Here is a 19,746-nt window from a genome sequence, read left to right as displayed (position 1 = left end):
TTATTTGTCAGGGGGAGAGAGAGAGCACAAGCACAAGCAGGGGGAGTGGCAGGCAGTGGGAGAGGCAGACTCCCCGCTGAGCGGGAGCCTGATTTGGACTCGATCCCAGGACCCTGGGATCATGACCTGAGCCAAAGGCAGATGCTTAACTGACTGAGCCCCCCAGGCGCCCCTTGTGGTGGGTTTCTGTACAGCAATCCTTTCTTACTCCCTGGAGAGGTCTGGGAATGAATAGAGACAGATTCTCAGAGCCTGAGATCCTTGTCCTTGGGAATAGACACCAGATAAACATAGCTTTCCCTCAAAAGATCCAGGTATTCTCCAAGGATGCCAGGCCACTGGGCAGAATGCATGTCTGGAGCTTTAGACTTCCAGCCCCAAGAGAAGTGCTGCCTGTCATTGGACCCTTACCCTAAAGTGTTCTGAACTATAGGAAAGGAGTGGATGTTTAACATCAGCAAGGTCCTGCTAAAGATTAAAACTGGAAGTCGCAAGGTGGAGAGCTGAGTCACTAAGGCCTTCCCCCTACTGGAAATATTTAACAACAGAGAGAAATATTTCCAGAGAAAAATACGACCCTGTTTGGGGTTGGTGGGTAGAGAGAGGAGCCACCTACCTGGCAGCAAGAAGGGTGGGGGTGAGCACTGGAAGCTCATGACCTTCCTGGTTCTGGGCAATGAGGATGGAGAGAAGCAGGCTTGTAGGTCTCTACTTCTGGTATCTTGTATAGTGTCTGGACAGGTGGGAGCTCCCATCAAATCTGGAAAGGAGGAAGAGAAGTTGATGAGAGGTAGTAAGAAGAGACAGCATGCCCAATCCCACTCAAAAAGGGAGAGAAAATAGCTTCTTGGGGAAGAAGGCAGGGCTGTGTGTGTGTGTGTGTGTGTGTGTGTGTGTGTGTGTGTGGTGTGGTGGTGGTGGTGGTGGTGGTGGTGGTGGTGGTGGTGGTGGTAGTGATGGGTGAGTGGGACAAGTGTTGTAGAGGAGAGGCTGAGAGTAACCAACATCAGTATCCCACCAAAGAGGAATATCCATTAGCGAAGTGGGCCAAGAGGAAAGAAAAGGAATGAAATGACTGTCAGTGTTAATAAAAAGGGTCACCTACTCTAACCAGGGGGAGAAACTGTTAATGAGAAGGTAGGACACTGTAATAGGGTCAAATAAAAAGCCAGGGAAACTCTTCTGAAGATCTTTGGGAATAAGAAACTTCCCTGGGAATAAGAAATTTCCCTGAGACTAGTTGTGTAGGGGGTGGGGCTGGGGAATCCCTTACAAAAGCAGGCCTGAAATCTCTGATTGGCTTTAGGTCCCTACCTGGCTTTAGAGTGTATGAAAGACTGAACTTTTCAGGGCTCCAGATGCCAGGTGACTGATGGACTTCACCAAATTCCTCAGGGGCCATCCTTCCTGCCGCTGCTGCCACCTGTGAAGGAAAATGACAGGTTACTTTAGACATGAGACAGGGACTAGACACCAAAGAGAAATTTGGTCTTTCACCCAGGGAATATGGCCTTAGTAGGTAACAGTGACGGTGATGGTCACCACTCTTCCAATTCCCTCAAACCTGAATTCACAAAGCCCAGAAGGATTAAGATGAACCTTAAGTATGCTCCCAGAGAGAGATATAACTGCTCTAAGAGTCCTACCTCCTGGGAACCAGCTCCCAGTCTGATAAAGTAAAAACAATGATTCTATACTTAAGAGGTAAATTAGGAATTCAACAGAACTGGAAGCTGTGAAACTCAGAATTATAAAGGGTGATGAAGGTTCAAGGTTAATGCAAAGTTAATTTAAGATGGTGACTCAAAGGAGGCCATCTAGTTTTAGATCAGATCATCACCTTGTCCGTAACAGGTTCTTCAAGAAAGGCTAGGAGGCAAACAAACAAACAAGAAAATCCTGTGAGACAGAAAGGAGGTTTGTGAGGGGACAGCAAACTTGATACAATTTGGACAAGTAGGTCTATCATACACACTCCCTATGTAGGGAGGAATCTGCATGGGGACCAGTTCATGTTCCCCCAGTATTATCAATTGGGGTGTGATGGAGAAAATGTAAAGGTTATGTACTAGGATCTGTTTGTCATCCGCACACAATATTCATTTTGCAGACCCACTGCCCCTCTGACCTAGACTCCTAACTCTAAACTGTTTCTCCCTCCAAGATTCTGATCCCAGCTTAGAGACTCTTTAGCATTTACCTCTATGCACATCATTGGCTCCCAAACTCGTATGCTCAGAAAATAAGCATTGGAAGGGACTGCAGATACATCTCGGAGAGGTCCAAAGAGGGGGTAGTCTACGCACCAGAGTGAGATAACTTCAGAACCTGCTGTGCATGTCAGTTCACTGAGCATACTACTTAGGCCTTAGGTCACTGTGGAGCACCACACCACCTTCCTTCTGCCTCATCAAAGGAGAAAACGGACAGTTCAAACTTAATAAGGGAGAGGAGTAGGGGGTCCCCCCTCCAACCCCATTTCCCAGTGATCTCAGAGAATATCTCATTTTACAGAGTTCTATAATCCCTTCTCTCATTCAGAGACTCCCCTTAGTTTCCCGTAAGGTGAGGTTTTCTCTCTCCCTTCCTTCCGATTTTGCTTTTCTATAGCTGTATGGTAATGCAAAAGAGCCTGAGTTGAGATTTAGGGTGAATTCCTCACTGGGTCTCAGAGGCCTGCTTCCCAAACCCCAGAGCTGGTGGCAAAGTGCTCCTGGAACTTGGGGGTAACTTTGGGGGCATCGAGATCTTTGGCGGCGGCTGCCACTTGCTTCCCCAATGAACCAGAGCTCCTGACTACATAAAAATTACACTTGTACAATCTGCAGGTCATGGAGAGATGAGTCTTTGAGGTAAAACACATAAAACTTCTCAATTTTTCTACTAATGTTTTCCAAATCTACCTTTCCCCCTCAAAACCTCACAGCCCTACCTTCCTTTCCTGAGGAAGTTCAGTGGTCACAGGAATTGGCAATCTTAAGGTCGGGGGCTCTATACTCAAGTAGGTTAAGATTCTGGCCTCTTGGACTCCAGTTTTGGCTGGCTGCCACCAACTCACTCACTATGAGACAGTGGGCAAGGCATTCCCTTCCCCAAAGCTGTTTCCCACTCTGTACACTGAAAGAGTGAATTAGGTGATCTCTAGGGTCCCTTTCTAGCTCTGGCCGACTGTGATTCTATGAGGAAGGAGACACTTCCTTTTATCAGGAAGTGAGGCATTCCTGCCCTTCACACCTTCTCTCTGGGCCACTGCAGAAAGAAGCTCCCCTAGAGATGCCTGCTTTTCTCATGCTGGCTTAAAGGGACAAATGAGGGAGTCCTAGTAGGAGGCCTTCCTTTCAGTGCCAAACTCCTTCTATTTTGAAGATATATTAAGAAGGTGATCTAACTCTAACCCTGAATCTTGATAAGGCAGAGAAGACACAAGGCAGATGTATGGGGCAGGAAAGAGTGTGATAAGCATGCCCCGCAACATACAACTGAGACTATCTGAGCACACACTTGGCTTTGCCCTAGGGAGGACCATGTATCAAATACAACTGCATGTGGATGGAAGAAGAAAGCAAGGACATGTGTAAACACATCCAGAGCATTGACATAAATGTCCAATCAGCGCAAATACACTCACTACTGTTCTCTCCTACTTCAGGCCTATACCCGCCTTGTAAGAAGCTATGGTGTGTGGGTGGCACCACATCCCAGTCTTGCCCCTCCCCAAAGTCAGAAAGGAAGAGATAGTGAGACAGGAGCTACTTGGCTTCCTATAAATTGTTTTGTCCTTCCTCACAGCTGCAATCAGAAGCTAAGGGCTCCCGCAGGCCTTGTTCTGATCTGCTGCAGGCGATGGAGGGTTTTTGAAACGGAGAGGACTTGGCTGCGGCCCCGTTTCAGCTGCCATTGGGGCTGGCTAATGGGCTCATTCGGGAAGACCCCCGCCTGCTGCACTAAAGAGTCCCCTGTGGACCCCCTCCCCAATCCCAACCCAATTAATAAATGGGGGCTCCCACTTTATGGCTCTGGGAGCAGAAACCAGAGATACAAATGACCCCCAGGGAGGGACAGAAAAAGGCCTTCCAAGAAACAAGCCAGAGAATTGTGCATCCACAGCCACATGCTGCCACAGGCTAGTCATATCCCATTTTCAAAGCATTAAAGGGGAAGAAACTGGCAAAAAACTGTTTTCTTTCCTAGATCTGGAGAGGGATAGCATTCTTTAAGTCTGTGGGAAAACCCCAGCAATAAACTCTCTTTTACCTGGATCTCCCACCTGCAAAGGGCAGAGTGCAGATGGATAGTCTGGGCACAGAGCACAAGCTTCACTATTTCCTAGGGGTGCTGCCCCCACCTAGACCCTGCAATACTGAACAAAGACACATCCCATCAACTGGTTAATGAAGTAAAAAAAACAAAGCAGCTACCTCTTTCCAAGCTCTCATCACCATCAACAGGATTAATGTCCTGGGGTCATCTCTCCTCTTATATCCAAACTATCATCAAACCTTGCTAATTCCTATGGACCCCCTTCCTTTCTTCTCATGCTCTTTGTCCCACTCTAGTGCAGGCCCTCAGGGCCTCACATCTGGACAAGAACAAAAATATCCTAGCAAGCTTTCCTGCTTCCTTGACCCAGTATGGCTGCGAAAGTCCTCAACATCATATTCATCCCACCATGCTCTGCTTCCTGTTAATGCTTACCAAATCAAATCTGAACTCCTCATTCAGGCCCACAAGACTGCTTCTCCGACTTTATTTCTTAATATTTCTCTCCTTTACCACCCTGACTAGCCCATTCAAAGCCTTCTGCACAAAACACACATAAACCTTCTTCTGTAAGTTTTCTTCATCTGAACACCTCTTCTGTTCCCCTATCTTCATTACTTCAAAGAATTCTTTTCTGGTTAACTCAACTTTTCGAATTATTTCTTGGCTATGGCTAATTCTGTATTAGGTTACTATCTTATTTTATAGCCTGCATTAATGTGCTGACTTATAAATACTGATTCCTTACTTCCCAACCAAGTATAAGACTCATCTCACTAGATCCAAAAGCTTCTTTAAAAAGTGAGATCCTCCCTTAATCTTCCCCAGAAGTTGTCCTGTACTCAGGACATGACTCAGCTAATGATATTACCACTCCCCACTGAAGCAGCCTCATGGTTTAACACTTGGGATATCATATCAAACAACTATGAGGAATAAAATCTTATTCTCACTAGCAATGTTCAGGCTGCCACCTGCTCCTATCAACATTGAACCTGGCACTGAGTCTTTCCAAAATTATAAACTGTTTCATGACTTCAAAGTGTGTTACAAAACAAAAACCCCAAAACAAGCACGGTCACCAAAGGCATATGTTTATCTCCTTGATTCTTAGGATATAAACACTTTTCTTTGAAGACCCCTTAGGAGGAGATGCCCTATGTTGTTCCCTATTTCTAAGATTAATCTATATTCTCAGGTCATGAGCTGATTTTCTAGAATGCAAATCAATCCCAGAGCCAAGAATAATCTTGTTCTCTACCAGCCCTGCCTCTAGCCTACCTCTGACCATCACATTTTTGGAAGGTTCCCAGGAATAGAGAAGTTATTCATGAGTCTCAACTATTTAGCGAGTACTTCCTTAGATTAACCTCACTCTCAAACGCCGACTCTTCACTTCCTATAGTTTAGCCCTATGTGGTTAGACAGGAAAAAGTGATCTGCCACTCCCCTTTATCACCTACTTATTGCTCAGGATAGTAAGAGGGATTTGCCTTTTATTCCTTCCATCTTTTAGCCTCAAGGTACTTGACAATCAAGATAATACAAGCAAAGCATTCAGCACAGTGCCTGACACATAGTAGGTTCCCAACAACAGTGGTTCTTATTCTCTCCCTTCTTCCCCAAACCACAGGTTCTCAACCTTTCTGGGCCTATTTGTTCACTGGCTGAAGACAGCACTGAACTAGACAAACTAATGTCCTTTTGTAATTCTAACAGTCTGTGACTCTAATTCACATATTCTGGTTTATTTACTCTTCTATGCACTGCCTTCACTTGGATCTAAAAACAAAGGAGAGAGGAATAACACTAGTTTCCAGGTTGGCCTAAAATACACAAAACCACTTTCAGGAGTTTTAAAACTCCATAAATACAAATAACTTTTTAAAGTGATGCATCCGTATCATCCCTTCCTTATTTCTGAATTATTCTCTTGAACTATGTAGATAGCAGTGGGAAGCAAAATTTCCTTATATGTTATTTGTCTAATATAATCAAGCTTCCTTAAGTGAAAACATCTTTTTTTTTTTTTTTTTTTTTTTATAGTGAAAACATCTTCAAAGCATCTCCCAACCTAAGGGTTCTAGGCCCATCCTCCAACCATAAAGGTAACACTACTGTAATCAAGGGGAACTCTTTACTCAAGGTGGTGCTTTAATGGGGCCTCCCTAAAATGAACTGTAAACCTTTAAGGCAATTATCCCTTTTTACTAGCCCAACCATAATTTTTCCTTCCACCCCATATCTCTATGTCTTCTTTAAAAGCAATTATACCCTAAGTGTCTTTCTGCAGCCCAGCTAACAGACTGCTCTAGAGTTCTCTTTCCCTTTTTTACATCTCCTTCTCCTATTGCTTCATATTGTATGAGACCTTTGGCTCCCTAATATAAAATGCAAATACTGGTAAAAAAGGCCATACTCAGAAGTTCCCGAATTTATAAAAAGGATCAGACTCCTAAGCTTTCTCTAAGTCTTTGAATTCAGCCTCTTTTCTCCAGGGCCAAAAGCATTCAAAATTGCATTAGCCTTGGTGGGGAGGGTTGTCTGTCTACAAGCTGATCCTCACTTCACCTACAAGGTAAGTATTGTTGTAGTTCTGAGACACAGGAGGTAAAAGGATCCTCTCCCTGAGACAGCCATTGGAATAGGCTCCTTACAGTAAAGAAAAAAACATCCTCCAGGACCCAGGCTTTGTTTTTCACTTAGCTCTGACCGCTACATTATAGCCCTTATAGGGTTTCTCCATGCTGCCTCCCTCAAGAGATGGTTTGGCTTGGCTAAAATGCCCTTCATTCCTTTGGAACTATCAACATTATCTGTTGTTTACAACCATGCCAGAGCAAAACATCTAAAAATCCATCTATTTCCAGGTCCTAGGAAACCTATGTCTAAGTGAACTTGCTTTATGGCTATATTCTCTTATTCCAGAGAAGTATGCTGTGGCTATGGGCTACATATTGAGTAAGTTTCACTAACAACCACCCATCTAGAGAGTATTAAAGACACATTTCATATCAGCCCCTTTCTCTCAGCCTTGGACTACTAATTTTTGAGATAGGTATGAGAGCAATCCAGTGGCCAAAGCATTTTGGCACTTTAGTGATTAATCACCAGGGCATCGAAGCAATCCTCATCTGCTTTCTCATGGATAGCAGGGCCCTCTTCTCACTCACCAAGCTTTACTTCCCACAGACACCATCTGCAACTGAGCTCAGAAATGTCATCACCAAAAGCATGTCTCAGGATATGAGGGAAGAGGATGAAGTGAAGTGTTGAGATTCCCTGCCCTTCCTAGACCAGTAAAGGAATCTCTTGTACCCCACACAATGTATATTAAAATCTCCTTAGCAGTAAGAAAGCATGGTTATTTTGCTTCCTCCCTCACCTCTTACCCAGTAAGTTGAGGATCTGGAATAGACATTTGTCTTCTGAGTTGCCTCTCATCACCCTTCAAAACTATGAAGCAGCAGTAACTCTAAATATCCTGCAGGATTAAGCAATCGATACCCCTGGTAGGCCTAATGCATGCAAGGTGGGCAGTGAGTGAAAAATAGGAAATGAAAAGTGGGTGGACAGGAGATGGAGAGATGGCTGTATATGGGAGAGGAGTGGTAGAATACCACCAGCAATTCCTCCAGGTGTCATACTTCCCCCAAAGTCTTTCAACTCTAGTTTGGAGTAAATGTTCACGTGAGAGTATTCTTAAGGTTACAGGAACATTAAAAGTATTCCTATAGATGAGAAATGCCACACCTGGACAGTAAAATTAACCAATGTGTCCAGAAATGCTCACCTTGCCTCTCAGGACAACCAAAAGACTTAGCAGTCCCACCTCTCCCTTGGAATGGTTGAACATTTACTCACTTGAACTCCCCACTTCCATTCCACCTAGCCCTTCAGGATGACTAAGTTGTGAACAGAGAAGTAACTTCATACCTGAAACACAGTCAAACTATGGGGCAATCTTTAATAACAAAGGAAATCCCAGCACGAAGAACATTAACTGTTAACTTCCTTGAGGCATTAACTTTACCATATGGTTAAGGATACCTCTCTGGGAAAAACAGTTCTGAAGAAATGTAGATACTGAAACAGCATGGTTTTTAATTAGAAATAGCCTTGGTTGTGACAGAGAAAAAAGTCCATGTTAGTTAGGTCCTCAGCCTTTAGGCCCAGAATTAAAAAGACTGCCACTGCTATGAAGTGGAAACAATATTCTCTAGTCGATTGAAGTTCACACTCCTAGTAATGAATCTGCAATATATGGAGACCAAAAACAAATTCCTTTTCTCTGGAGGCTAACCAGGAACACAGGATTCCAGGAATTGGAACAATCTTGGGCTCCATTCTCCTTCTGGGTAAAGACAGGAGAGCTCACAGGCATCATAAACTTTGGAGATTCAAAAACAGGCTGGCAACCCTCATCACCAGTATTTGAATTCATCTTCCTAATTTCCTTGTTCTGGTGTACCCTTTAACCTTATATGATTGCTCACCCCACCAACAACTTCCTGATAACCTATCTCCCCTCTTCCTTTCTGTCTTCTAATGGGTTCTATCTGCTGTCTGCCTACTTAGGTCATAACTACCAGGACTGCAGCAACACAAGGGAAGTTTTAGGTCTCAGTGTCCTAAACCATGAAAGAGAAGGGAAAACAATTCCCTCCTCAGGTGGAGATAGGAAAAATTTTGAAGGTAACAGGAATTTTACCTTTATAAACAAACTTTACTCATTTCCTGGATTGGCAACACATCAGGAAATCTCAACAGACCTAGGAACACTAATCTCCATGCCTACTCTACTCATGGTAACATAAGAACTGGTGGGGGGTGGTTATATTTAAGAGACTATTCTTTGGTCTAAACAGCCTCTTACCAACTTCCATTGACAAGCTGAGCTCAAACCCACTTACCTCTCCTTTCAGGAGGAGTCGGGGTACATGAGGCTCAACTCTTGATGGCCTGTCACCATCATTTGTGTAACTATTTCTACTTAAAAAAAAAAATCACCTTACAGTTTCCCCAACTTTTTTTCTTCTCTATTTCCTAGTCTAGTGTCTTGAAGCACCTCTTCAAACCCTGAGAACTTTTTTTTTTTGGATATTTTATGAGACTACAGAGATTCTGAGACAAAGAACTCCTAAGATAAAGTGGAGGAAAAAACCCTTTACACGCAATTAGATCTGCTCAGAGGCTACAGGTTAAGAAGTAAATGCAATGGAGCAAAAGTGGTATAGTAACAGGAAATATTTAATTTTCCAATCTCCACTTTCCATTTTTATAAACTGAAAGAAAAAAATTTAATATATTACAAAATATCTGTACATAGACAAGGTACACCCGATGTGGGGCAAAAACAAGAGAGAGAAGGAATACAGTGTCAGGAACCTAAATCAGGGAGAATGAGGTGGCAACTGACACTTTTCTGGTGCAGCATTCTCTCTCAAAACCTGCTGGTAACCATTTTAGTACTGTAACTATATATGCATATCACACACACACGCACGCGCGCACACACACACACACACAGTGGCTGGGTGATGTCTATGGCATAAGCTAACAAAAACGTCCTACTTACAAATTTGTGCTACTGCCCTGCTTTGATGTCATTTTATCATTCCTATGGACAGTTGAGGAAAAAACTAAGGAAACTGGGTCAAACAAAATTGTTTTCAAAACCACAAAAAATGATCATGGTCAAACCAGTTTTGCCTTACATTCACGAACAGAATCAGATTTCTCATCTGTTCAAAATAATGTATTTAATGGACTTATCTCCCATGGTACAATAATTAAAACAAAACAAAAACCACTTTTGAATAAAATTGGGTTTGTAATTTTCTAACAGTCAAGTTGAAATTCTGCCAAAACTTTACTTCTATCACATTTATAGATAACATAGCTGAAAAATTAACAAATACCTTTTCTTCCTCCACACAGATTCCAGGATATTTGAGTTTCTTTTTTCCTCTGCTTTTAGAAATAGTCAAAATTACCAAACTTTTTTCATTGTAAAGGCTACACTCCCCAAATGGGGGTAGGGGGTGAGATAGGATCACACACACACATACGCACACCATACATACACTCACCCCCTTCCCTAGTAGTAGGGATGGGGGAATGGAAACTTAAGTATATTATTTAGAATATTTGGCATAATTAAAAATAAGGGGTGGGAAGGGGGAAGGAAAAACATTATTGATGACTGCTGATAACCAAAATGTAATTAAAATATAGAGAGAATTTTATTCATATTTGATGGGAGACCAATTATTTTCACTGAATAGATACTTTTGAAAGTATCCCAGGCTTAAGTTCTTTAATCAAAAATGGGAGTGGGGCCCAATGCCTCAAATATTCTAAAATACAAAGGCCCATGTCTGAGGACTAAGAAGTCAACAGACAAAAGGTTCAGATGAACTTTAATGAAATTTTCCAATAGCATGTCAGTGAGCCTAGCAAATCTAATTGGACACACTGGTATAAAAAGCCATCAATGCCAAAATGGCTAGAAGGTTCTTCCTCTAATCAATGTTTGCCCATGAGGGCAAGGCCAAAACCCAGAGAATAATAAAGAAATACACACACCGGATATCTACCTATTTCAGTAACAGGGGAAAATAGTCTTCATGTAAGTATCTGAAGAGGGTTCTTCTTTTTTTTTTTTATTAGTGCACCTTTCTCTTACAAGTAGTTTTTATTTTTTAATATAAGAACTTGGCATTGAAACACAAAACTTCACTTGAGTTCTGAAAACTATTCTCCAAGATGCTGAAGCATGTTTGCCTTTTCTTTGTAAAAGGGCCCTAACTACGTTTCACAAAGGTCTAAGTCTGTGCAGATAACTTATATGAATGTGTATGTTTTTAAAACACATTATATGCTGGTATTCACATAGAAGTGGAAGCCAGAATGAGAAGCCTCCCAAGTTATCCCACCCTGAAGCCCTTCCCTTTTCCATTTCCTGTTTATAAGGCAAAATTCTTGTGATGAAGTCATAATTTAACCCCTTTTACCAAAAACAAAACCAAAATCAAATCTCCTAGAGCAAACTCCCTAAAAGAATTGGCAGGATATACATGCTGAGATGTGTATATGTCAATACTGTTCTTTCTCATGGTCTGTTCTTTTAAAATTATTTTTTAAAAAAGGTCTCAGATATTGATAGATCTTCAGAAAAATATGCACCCTAAACTAAGTTACATTTCCATGTATTTTCAGGATGTATTTCTTTTCTCTTTGACAATACTACAGTGCTCTCTTTCAAAGGATTTTTTGACATAAAAATATATGTGTAAACAGTATGCTAACTGCTCTTACTAGCCCTCTAGTTATGGAGGCATCATCTCTAACCCCAGTTCAACAGCAATGTCCTAGGCTGTCTGCATTTATAAATCAACTTCACCATCAGAACATGGTTTTTAAAAAACAAAAACATTTTAGAATTGAAAAGTTACAGAGAACAATATAGGAGTTTAAATTTCCTTTCCTTTATTTCAAAAAAAAGTAAAGAATTATCCCAGGTTCTTGGGCATCTCAACGATTAAATTTTTTCCAAACAAATGCCTCAAAAAGAGACACAGAGAGAGAACGAGAAACTATAAAGGAGGAGTAAAAAAGGGAAGAAATGGGGTAAATCTACCTACATGCCCAAGATTGCCTCTTTCTACAACCTGCTTCATGTGCAGGGAGAGGGGCATGTCTTTTGTCAAAGCAGAGCACACTTTAAGGATGAGTAATTTATTTGGAAAAAAGGTATGTTCAAGATGCTCAATGGGGAAAAAAAGAGTTCACCTGAAAGCAAAATTGTGAGATGGTGGAGAGGAAGGAAACATTTATTTAAATCAGCCAGTCACTCTGTTTCCCTTATAGCAAAAGCCTAAGAGTAGCTCAAATTTTGTGAACACTATTATCTTTAAAGGAAAACAAAACAAAAAAATTCAAAAGAAAGAAATCATAAAAAAAAATCCCCAAATTTTAAAAACCTAAAGAGAGCCTCTCCTGAGCCATCTCAAAATTGAAACTGTTCTCCTTTTCTTCTGCTCGAGAAGTGCAGGCAAATGAACTAATACAACATTTACTTTTCAATTTAATGACCCTCTCCACATTCTCTACTTGTATCTACTAGGTAGAGTTGAAGTAATTGTTCTGGCTGTAGCCCATCCAGGGGGAACTGGTGCCAACATCATTATTTTATAAGTCGCCTGCTAGTAGCAAGTGAGCAAGGAATACAACAGACAGCTTTGCAGTAGCCAAATGCAGATGATTACCTCGCTCTGGCAAATGATTTCATTAATGTTTCAGAGGACTGGATGGAAAGATGAATAGGGAAGGAATCTTTCAGGACACTGAAGTCTCTGGGTTAGTAAGGAACTCCTCTCCCTCTTCCCCCTCTTGGCGGGACTCTTGTCGGCCCCCGATAGAGTTTTCCATAAGCAGAAGACTGAGCTGGGCCCCCCCAGTTAAGGCCTGCTCCTGAACTGCTGGCCCCTGTGGTTCCTGGCCCCAGCTCCCCATAGTTCTGCAATTTGGTCTCTGCATGTACCACAGAGTTGCTGCTTCCCTCAGCCTTCAGGAATGGTTGCCCAACCACTGAGTGTAATGGTAAGGGGACCCTGGCAAAACGGAGGTCCTGGTCCCCTGGGAACTGCACTGACCCTGTGCCCTGGTAACTGCTGGACTCCCCAAGGTGGCTCACAGAGCCTGAGAAGGTCCTGTTCTTCACCAGGGTCTGGGTCAAGGATTCTGTCAAAGCTGGACCAGAGTTGCGTTCATCAGTGTCAGTGGCACTGAACCCTGTTTCAGGCCCATCAGTGTTTCCGTAAGTCCTGTTGGGATGGGGTCGGGTGGAGTATTCCATTGGTCTCAAGGCCTGGTGCTCATGTGGCAGGTGGCCAGGAGGCTCTGCTTCAGGCTGGGATAAAAGTTGCAGCAAGGCGGCTGTCACGGCTGGGTTCAACTCCTGGGGGGCGCTGGAAAGATCGCCTTCAACCAGAGGGGGTGGAGGTGGCGGCGGTGGAGGTCCGGGGGGCTCAGGGGGCCTCTTCTCTGGTGGAAGAATGTGAGGAGGACATGCTGTGGAAGGGTTACTTCTTTTAAACACCATCTTAAAAATCACATGTGATTATAAACACAAACATACACACACACATACACACACACATACACTGCCCGACATAAACAAGTATCAATACAAGTAACCAAATATATATAAAGAATAAAATCTTGGGATCAGAAAATTGCAATTTATAAATAAAATCAAGTGATTAAAATAAAACAGTTGCATTCTGAATCTAACAGCTGGTGTAAAAAAGATCATATGTTTCAAATGATTGTCCTGATTTTTGTCTGAGATTTCCTCCATTTCCTTCCTTAAGGAACTGTTCTAATATGTAGGCTGTTGGCAGCCTCCCGCCCCTTTTTGCTGTTGGATCAAAACATTAATGAAAATAAAGTAGAAAGAAGGAAGATGAGAGGAAATAATACACATGTTGTGGTCACATTTCTAGCACATAATCTTGCTGTACAATAGGAGACCTTGTATGGACTTAGCTAACACATTTTACAGAACATTTGATGATATAAGGTTAACACCTGAAATAGAACTTAAAGAATATACAGGAGAGATGAAATAAAGTAAAAACCTTTCATTACCGTCATGTATAAACATACACTTGCTTCTCCAACCTTAGTCCCCTCTCCCCATAATCACATTCTGAAGAAAGGGATATTAACCACCATTCTGTCATTCAGCTTTCTATGTTACAGTAATTATAAAGACTAATCTATCATAATTTTCTATTTTGTTTCCCAACCTCCTGCATTTTTTTCCATGCTATGAAAAAAATCACTTATCGTAATGTCATGCAGAATGAATGGGCTGTTGATAAACATCTGTTTATCTTGGAGACGGTGACAAGAACGGAGTATTTAGAAATGTATTGAACTTAATATACTATACTCTGTCTTTCCAAAGATCTTTGTCTTTCTTGAACCACTCCCCGCATTCCCACAACCCCATGCCCCAACCCCACTGCTGGCTAAATTTGCCTTAGCTTGGCAATCATTGTCTGGTAACTCCTGCCAAGGTCGGAGAGTAGAGATGTAAAATGTTGTGAGTTTGAAGACATACAAAACCAAATACAATCAGAACAGTGCTTTTAAAGAGTTGGGAGTCACCCTGCTGAAGAAAAGGTTTAATGTTTTGGGATATCTTCCAAATGATTGATTTTTCTGTTCCCTATGGAACCATATTTTTAAATGTCCATATAGTCAATTCTTTATTATCTGAGCTAGTGATATAAAAGTCATTACTCAGACAAGCCAAAAATAGTTTTTCGTTATAAAGTATTTTGGTAGCATATTTACCACAATTATATTTTGCAAAGACAATCAATAAAGTTAAGTATGTATTCACTTAGCATGCAGGTGAAAGTACTCTGAAAACATAATATTGTAACGTTGTGCCCTGGAAGGATAAGTTCAGGTGCTTTATGTACCATACAAGTAGGGGGGCCAACAGTCCCAAGTTGCCTGGGACTGAGCAGGTTCTCAGGTTGCTGACTTTCAGTTTTAAAACCAGGACAATACAGAGATGGGTCGGCCACCCTGTATACAGTACCCACCCAAGTTGCTTGTTGACAGGTTGGCTGTTTGACTAGGTGGTAGGTAAAAATGAATTTAAGGACAAAAAATTAGCTACAGAAAACTCACAACTGAAAAGAAGACATACTGAAAAAGGAGAGCTAACTGGCCTACAAACATCTATAGATTTCAGAGCTTTTTGCTGCCAATACTATATATCTCACTACCTAAGAATATCTCAGTATCAGTTATATTTAAAAGTAGTTTTGGACTATACATAAAATAAAACACCAGTTTTGTTTTGTTTTTTAATACCAATGGCAAACAACTGTAAAAATGCCTAACTACAAAAATGAGCAAAGTTAAACTTATTCTTCCAGCTATACTAGTTTTTATACTTAAACTTTGCCTTTTGTGTAAATACTCTGTTTCAATAGAACTAATTCTTGAGTTCAAATTCACATGTATGAGGATGAAAACCACCTCAACGTAGAAAAGCAAATAAATTGTAAAGAACTATTAAATAAAATTTCTTAAAGGAGTTAAAAATAAAGATCACATTTTAAAAGTCATACTATTTTAAGATTTAGTGTTAACAATATTACCAATTCTTAATAGTCTGATTAATGGAGGGAGGTATTAATGAAATGTACAAATAACTTATTTATTTCAATTGACTCATTAGATTTCAATCATAACCCTTTCCCCACACAAGTAAAGAGTAGCTAAACATAGTCAAAGTGATAGATTTTCACCTTCTCTGGCTTATTCAGTCTGCCCTCTGGTGGAACTGCTACTGAACGGTAAAATGGCCAAAAGAGAGGCAGCAGGGGAGAAACAAAAACAGGAGAGACAGGGAGAACTGGATAATCCAGGGGTGGCTAATAATGAGGAGTGGTATTTTTATTCTCCTCTGAAAAGTAAATCCAACAATTTCTGGCCACAGGCCAGGCCTTAATTTTAGTTCAATCTCACCATTTGGCTGATAGCTTCTTAGCTCAATTATTGGGTGAATATCTTTCAATCACTGTATTATTTAATTTGAACGACTTCTTCCAGGTATTTTGATTATAGCTGAATTTTTCTGCTGGGGTGGGGAGGAGAAGGAAGGTATGGGAGAGGAGGCAAAAAGCCCTGCTTTAATCCTAGATTAGCTTTCTCTGTTATTTCATGTTCTAAAGTCTCTTAAAAGCAACTGGAATCAGTATGACAGGGTAACAAAGTGAATCAAAAAACACATTAAAAAGAAACATATTAAGAAAAGTACACCAGTCCTAATTCTGCCTCTGCCAATAATACGGTTCCAGCAGTGGGACCACAGGCAGGCTTATTTAAACTCCCTGGATTTCAGTTTCCCTATCTGTAAAGTAAAGGGGTTAATTTTATTTATGTTACCTTCCAGTTTTAAAAAGCTTTACATGTGAAAAATAGCTTATATTATTTGTATACCAGTAGAAAAAAGGCATATACTTTCCGCACCATCCAATATGAAATGTGAATGTAGGACAACCTAAAGTTGAAGGTTAGTGTACTTCCTCAGCCCTTGTGCCTCTTCTCATTCCCCAATTCATGGGGTCTTCATGGACAGCGAAAATTTCCAACGAGATGAAAACACTTTCAGACAAGTAAGCATTTTGCAAATAGACTGTAAATCAGAATTAGAAAATTTAAACTTTTCTTTCCTCTAATAAAATTGTGTGCTGTGGTCATGCCAGATCAAGGTATAACATATTTCCTTTTTCAGGTTTTTCTTTATGTAATGCTCACTTCCTAATTTGGGGTCCATTCAATTGTCTCTTTTAGAAAAACAGATTTTTAAAAAGCATTTTTATACACTATAATTTTGGGGGAAAGGAAATGTATAGTGTCAGTTATCTACTTAGAAATATTTCCAAATTACTCCTCAGGAGATTAACAATGGCATTTTATTAGAGTTTTCTTGACTGTATCTTTCAGGTAAGACTGGTATCCAGTATTCACTACACTAGAGTAAAACTGACTACTAGTACAATCTGATGATGGTTTATATTTGGAAGGCAGATTTTCAAGTGCTAGTACTAGTTGGCCACCAATCACACAGTGGTTCAAGATGTATCACTAGCTACGGTTGTGGTTTCCTTGGGTTGGAATACAGAGGCTTTACTTACCTACCTCCTAGGAAATGGAAAAACAATCAGTATATTAAAGGTGTTTTGAGAAGCTCTGAGACTTAAATAGAAGCCGGGAAAGAAATACATCATTGGGTGCTATGTTCTCCTGTAGACTAGGTTACAGAAAACTGAAACTGAGGCCACTGATGTGAAAAAGAAAATGTTAAAGAGATTTTTTAAGAGGATCAACAGCACCTGAGCTCAATGAGATTCATGACCGGTCTGTTTACCTGCTGCCTCCTCCTGTGGCATTGTGGGAGTTCTTCGGGGCCCCTGTGGCCCACTGTTCTTGTCACTGTTGTTTTCCTCCAGGCTGCCTGTGGGCTCCTGGGTTTTCATCAGCTGACTCAAAAGAACTGCCAACATATTCTGCATGTCAGCTGGTGTGCTTGAAGCTTCAGAGGTTGTCTGTTCTGCTGAAGGCTGGACCACTAGGGCAGGAGGTGCCTCCTTCAAAGACTCCTCTGGGGCCATGGGCTCTGAGTCCTGCTGCTGGGAAGTGGCTTCAGTTAGGGCATTGATGGATTGGTTCAGGGCCTCCAGCTGCTGCTGCATCTCTGGGTTGGAGTGGATGTTAAGCAGCTGAGCCATTTGAGGGATGCTCAGGTCGGTTTGGCTCTGCAGCAGATTCAGTAACACTGCCAATTCACTTTGATTCAACTGCTGTGTGATGTCACCGAGGCCTGTGGACAGACAGTGGAGCCAATATAAGAGGATGAGGCAGGTTAAGGACCTTTGCCTTCTTCAACTGGCAATAACAACTTACAACATTCAGTGTATGAAGTTTCATTTTGAGTATCTCATTTTTCATGCCTCAAATTATCAAAATAATTTGTTATTCTTTATATTTTCACTTAAAAATATAGGAACAAGCTTAAACATCTCTGTACTGTGAGTAAAAGTGATTTCATTTTACCTATATTCTTCAAGGTCAGTGACTTATAACCCTTATTGTACATCAGAATTACTAGGAGAGATTGTAAAATTCAGATGCCTCAGTTTCCATCCCCAGAGATCTGGCAATTGTTCAGGAGTGTTTACTTTTCAAGCTTCCCAGACGATTTGAATGTGCAGCCAGTGTTAAAAACCACTCTAGTAGGTGGACAGGGAAGGGAAAGTGAGCCATGGAAAGAATACCTATAGTTCAGAAAAACTGATGGTACCAGAGGAGAACTACTTTACTGTAATAGTTCCCTATTACACAGTTTTGGATATATTCAGATCAAATAACCTTCTACAGAACTAACTACATTTAATAGCAATTGTAATTTAAATGATTAGATTCTAAGAAGGTCTTAACAAATCTAACATAAACAGAGCTCCAAATTACATGTTAGAGAACCATGGGTAAATGAACCTTAAATATGGCCCAATTTACTGATTTATGCTGTACATCTAGTTGAAATATAGTATTCCCACTTTCTTGAAAGGAAAATAATCTATTATAGACTTTCTAGACCACACGTACAAAACTTGGTTTAGCTGCTTCTCCTCATAATGAGGTCACTTCTTTATTAATGCTTTAGTGGCTAAAAACTAAAACACACACACCTTTGCACTTGACCATCAAAACCTGCCCTCATGTCCTTAAAGCACAAAAACTCCATCCCAGAACTGACCTATTGCATCCCCAGTTCCAGGCTCCACCTTGCCAGGAGCAGGCTGAGGTGGTGCTGGGCTGCTGTTCTTCACAGGCTCAGCACTTGTCCCTGAGGTAGTTTCTTTCCGAGAGGCTTTGGATGGAGGTGGCTCTTCTATCACAACACCACTCTGTCGCTGTCGTCGCCGTTTCTTACTCCATAATTCATGGCAATCCTGCCAGTGGGGAAGGCTGCAAAAAAAACAAAGGGGAAATGTGTGGGGGACTGCATCAGTGAGTGAATGGATGAACAAGAGATTAAAATGTGAAGGCAAAGAGCAGAGGGAAGTGGAAAGAATAACATAAAAATTACTAGAAATATTAGTTAATAGATAGTAGCAGTGTAAAAGGGATCATGGCATATGGTAGTCTGAGGAAATCAAAGTCCAAAAGCCCAAGAGATTTCTACAGTGAGAAATAAGGATCTTGCTAATATCAGAGACACGCCTACTATATAAATGCCCACATTCCAGTCAAATAGTTAATTAAGTCTTACAACTGTTCTTGCTTTGTATAACAAGAATATAGGAGAACTTTAGTGGTCAAGTTTCAATTGGGAATAAATAGGACAGAGATGACTGGCTTGTTAGTATCTACAAAAAGTCCAGGCAAGGTGGTGAACCACTGAGTATAGTATTATTAAATCACCTTTGTGTAAAATCAATTTATGTGTTATCTGTTCTGTGAGGACCAAAAAATGGGTTCTTTTCTTCTTTCTACCCACTGAATTTCCCTGACTCGATATTTTGTGGGGTTTATTAGTATATTTTAATATATTTAATATATTTCCAGACTTCTTCATATTCGATAATACAAACAGTCCTGGCAAGTCAAATCTTATTACAATAAAGATTACCAGAGTCAAAATCTCTCTATAATAAGAGCTTCCAAATTTCAGTAAAAAGCTTATGTATTTCAAGCCACATTCAATGTATCAAAATTCTACTGCAATAAATGAATCTGGACATTTCTTTGGAACAATTAGATTTATGGTTACTATCGACTCAGTCTTTAAATACTGTGTATTTAAGATAAGATAGTTTCTTTATGTAAGAAAAAAAATACGCAAAGACTCTGACATGAAAGCTATAACACTGTCAATGATAAATTCAA

At 40.8% G+C, this 19,746-nt stretch overlaps 1 protein-coding gene across 13 annotated transcripts in view; it reads right to left on the bottom strand.

Annotated features, from left to right (window-relative positions):
* The window catches only part of CDK12 (cyclin dependent kinase 12), a 75,485-nt gene that overhangs the window by 16,992 nt on the left and 38,747 nt on the right, over positions 1-19,746 (bottom strand). For 9 of the 13 annotated variants that reach the window (XR_013445075.1, XR_013445076.1, XR_004913299.2 and 6 more), the window contains exons 12-16: positions 18,614-18,825; positions 17,225-17,677; positions 12,918-13,335; positions 1,315-1,423; positions 617-760 (exon numbers count right to left, since the gene is read on the bottom strand). Coding sequence is in view for 3 of the 13 variants with exons in the window: in XM_036079935.2 (XP_035935828.1) it covers positions 12,623-13,335; positions 17,225-17,677; positions 18,614-18,825 (1,378 nt within the window). In the remaining 10 variants the exon portion in view is untranslated. Of the gene's footprint in view, positions 1-616; positions 761-1,314; positions 1,424-9,489; positions 13,336-17,224; positions 17,678-18,613; positions 18,826-19,746 lie in introns of those variants that run through there. The other 4 variants (XM_036079935.2, XM_036079936.2, XR_013445079.1 and 1 more) reach the window with 3 other exon arrangements.

Source organism: Halichoerus grypus, chromosome 2, assembly GCF_964656455.1.
Source record: "Halichoerus grypus chromosome 2, mHalGry1.hap1.1, whole genome shotgun sequence".
Taxonomy (NCBI): Eukaryota; Metazoa; Chordata; class Mammalia; order Carnivora; family Phocidae; genus Halichoerus; species Halichoerus grypus.
Note: the sequence above shows the minus strand (reverse complement) of the source record. Positions and strands in the feature narration are given on the sequence as shown.